This window comes from Pteronotus mesoamericanus, unplaced genomic scaffold (genome assembly GCF_021234165.1).
Source record: "Pteronotus mesoamericanus isolate MK-2021 breed Mesoamerican mustached bat unplaced genomic scaffold, CSHL_Meso_final contig_2, whole genome shotgun sequence".
NCBI lineage: Eukaryota > Metazoa > Chordata > Mammalia > Chiroptera > Mormoopidae > Pteronotus > Pteronotus mesoamericanus.
The window spans coordinates 22001214-22004747 of record NW_026555084.1 but is presented as its reverse complement, the minus strand read 5'-3'; the positions used below and the strand labels follow the sequence as shown (position 1 = coordinate 22004747).

General features: G+C 51.2%; 1 protein-coding gene across 1 annotated transcript; it reads left to right on the top strand.

The window, feature by feature from the left end:
* Nucleotides 1–573: 573 nt before the first annotated feature.
* Nucleotides 574–3022, top strand: LOC129066410 (protocadherin beta-7-like). The gene has a single exon (XM_054567948.1). It carries the CDS (start codon nucleotides 635–637, stop codon nucleotides 3020–3022), a length of 2388 nt encoding a protein of 795 aa, XP_054423923.1. The 5' UTR covers nucleotides 574–634.
* Nucleotides 3023–3534: the final 512 nt, after the last annotated feature.

Genomic DNA, 3534 nt, shown 5'->3' with positions numbered 1-3534 from the left:
AGGCAGCATGAACAACATTATTGTGAGGCAGTTAACAAATAGAGGTTGACTTCTTCATGAAGGCTTCATTTTCTTATGTAGTCTTTACTATCAGTTTTAAAAGCAGGAGGTTTTCTTAGATTTTACTCCTGATGGAGATTCAGAGTTTAATGTCATGCCCCTAGATTAAGGAAAACAACATTTATTTTTCTATGAATTCAGATTATAGGAGCGGAGGGCGATATAAGCACTCACTAGCACTACTATGGCCATTTGAGGAAAAAGATGAAGTGAAGCAGCAAAGACCCTGGGGGACTTAAAACCACTCCAGGTGCTGTTCTGTTAATCGGCCATCTTTTTGTTCTATTCTTGAAAACGAGAATAACATCCACGAAACGCAAGGTGGCGCTGCTGCCTAAAAAGAAGGGGGAAAATAACTCGCACAAAGGACGTTGCAGGTTGCAGTGTTAGAAAATCTGGCGAGTCAGAAAGGTAGAGGAAAGGAAACTGTGGTAATAGGAGCTGTGGAAAAGTGGGGCTCCCTCCCCACAAGCGTTGCTGTTATAAGCTCATTTCTAAGAATTAGGTTGCTGCCATTTCGGAAAGCTGCTTGGGGCCGAGTGAAAGTGGTGTTGAAAGGCTGATTAAAGGAAGAATGGAGGCCAGAGTGCAGAGTGCGGTGCAGAAAAGGCAAGTCCTACTTCTTTGTGTATTTCTGGGAGTGTCTTGGGCTGGCGCGGAACCGCTTCAGTATTTTGTGGCTGAGGAAACCGAGAGAGGCGCCTTTTTGGCCAACCTCGCCAATGACCTGAAGTTGGGGGCGGGTGAACTGTCAGCTCGGGGATCTAGAATCGTTTCAGATCAGAACGTAGGATTTTTACTACTCAATCCGCTTACTGGTGACTTACTGCTCAATGAGAAATTAGACCGAGAGGAACTGTGCGGCCCCACAGAGCCCTGCGTGCTGCCTTTCCAGCTGCTACTGGAAAAGCCTTTTCAGATTTTCCGTGCTGAATTATGGGTCAAAGACATCAATGACCATTCTCCAGTGTTTCTAGATAGAGAGATTCCCTTGAAAATATTAGAAAGCACCACTCCAGGGGCGGCCTTTCTCCTAGAAAGGGCACAGGATCCAGATGTTGGAACCAACAACTTGAGGAACTACACCATCAGCGCCAATTCCTATTTCCATATTAATGTGCGTGACAGTGGGGAGGGCAATGTCTATCCCGAACTAGTACTGGATCGCGTGCTAGACCGTGAAGAGGTGCCTGAGCTCAGTTTAACCCTTACCGCCTTGGATGGCGGCTCTCCGCCCCGATCTGGGACTGCCCTGGTACACATCCTAGTTGTTGACATAAACGACAACGCCCCTGAGTTTGTACAGTCGCTCTACAAGGTGCAGGTGCCTGAGAACAGCCCCGTAGGCTCCCTGGTTGCCACCGTGTCAGCTAGAGATTTAGACACCGGAAGTAATGGAGAAATAGTTTATGCATTTTTTTATGCCACTGAAAGAATTCTCAAAACGTTTCAAATCAATTCAACATCTGGCAATCTTCATCTTAAAAACGAATTAAACTACGAGGAAATGCAAACTTACACATTAACCATTCAGGCCAAGGACGGCGGAGGGCTTTCTGGAAAATGCACGGTGATGGTTCACGTAACAGATATAAATGATAATTCACCGGAACTGCTCATGTCATCACTTCTTACCTCAATTGCAGAAAACTCAGCAGAGACTATCGTAGCTGTTTTTAGGATTAGAGACAAAGATTCAGGTAACAATGCAAAGATGGTGTGCTCCATCCAAGATGGCCTCCCCTTCCTCCTGAAGCCATCAGTGGAGAATTTCTACACCCTGGTGACAGAGACACCGCTGGACAGAGAGACCACAGCGGAGTACAACATCACCATCACCGTCACCGACATGGGGACCCCCAGGCTGAAAACCCAGCACAACATCACCGTGCAGGTGTCCGACGTCAACGACAACGCCCCCGCCTTCACCCAGACCGCCTACACCCTCTTCGTCCGCGAGAACAACAGCCCCGCCCTGCACATAGGCAGCGTCAGCGCCTCCGACAGAGACGCGGGCGCCAACGCCCAGGTCGCCTACTCGCTGCTGCCGCCCCGCGACCCCGGCCTGCCCCTGGCCTCGCTCGTGTCCATCAACGCGGACAACGGGCAGCTGTTCGCCCTGAGGGCGCTGGACTACGAGGCCCTGCAGGCGTTCGAGTTCGGCGTGGGCGCCACGGACCGCGGGTCGCCGGCGCTGAGCAGCCAGGCGCTGGTGCGCGTGCAGGTGCTGGACGCCAACGACAACGCGCCCTTCGTGCTGTACCCGCTGCAGAACGGCTCCGCGCCCTGCACCGAGCTGGTGCCCCGCGCGGCCGAGCCGGGCTACGTGGTGAGCAAGGTGGTGGCGGTGGACGGCGACTCGGGCCAGAACGCCTGGCTGTCGTACCAGCTGCTCAAGGCCACGGAGCCCGGGCTGTTCGGCGTGTGGGCGCACAACGGCGAGGTGCGCACGGCGCGGCCGCTGGGCGAGCGCGACGCGGCCCGGCACCGGCTGCTCGTGCTGGTCAAGGACAACGGCGAGCCGCCGCTGTCGGCCAGCGTCACGCTGCACGTGCTGCTGGTGGACGGCTTCTCGCAGCCCTTCCTGCCGCTGCCCGAGGCGGCGGCCGACGCGGCGCGGGCCGACCCGCTCACCGTCTACCTGGTCGTGGCGCTGGCGTCGGTGTCGTCGCTCTTCCTGTTCTCGGTGCTGGCGTTCGTGGCGGTGCGGCTGTGCAGGAGGCGCAGGGCCGGCTTGGCGGGTGGCTGCTCGGTCCCCGAGGGCCGCTTCCCGGGCCACCTGGTGGACATCACCGGTACTGGAACCCTGTCCCAGAGCTACCAGTATGAGGTGTGTCTGATGGGAAACTCGGGGACCAGCGAGTTCAAGTTCCTGAAGCCGATTATTTCTAATGTGCAGTCCCAGAGCACAGGGAGGGAAGCGGGAGAATATCCTGCATTTCAAAATGATTTGGGTTTCTGATAAAGAACGAAAAATAAATGGGAGTATTGTGTCTGTTTATACGTTCATAAGAAATGCATCCTGTTTCGTATTGAGGAGTGCTTTTCATTATTTCAGGTATTCTTGAAGCCACTGAATAAATTTACAGAGAAATGGATCCAGCTTTAGCCCTAAGAAACCTCCACAAAGCATGGAATATGTGTGTCTATTTTATCTCTAGCAATTAATGCATCGTGCTCAGTCTAGTATGTAACAAATCTTGTTTGAGATGTTGTAAGTTAATTTTCACCATCTTTAAACTATACTTCTTTTTTATTTTCTTGTTTGATTTCAGTGCTGTAGATATATACCTACCCTAAGTTTTAGAAGCACAGATTATACAGTATCTTTTAAAGATTTTTACAAAGTACTTACTGTACATCATACACTATTTTAACACTTTTAATCTTAGAAGTAAATCTATGAGGAGAGGTATTGTTGAAATGAGCAAATAGATATTCAAAGAAGTTCAGTAAATTCATTAAGATCACATA

Coding starts and splice junctions, on each gene's coding strand:
- LOC129066410 (XM_054567948.1), top strand. CDS start 635: ATGGAGGCCAGAGTGCAGAGTGCGGTGCAGAAAAGGCAAGTCCTACTT.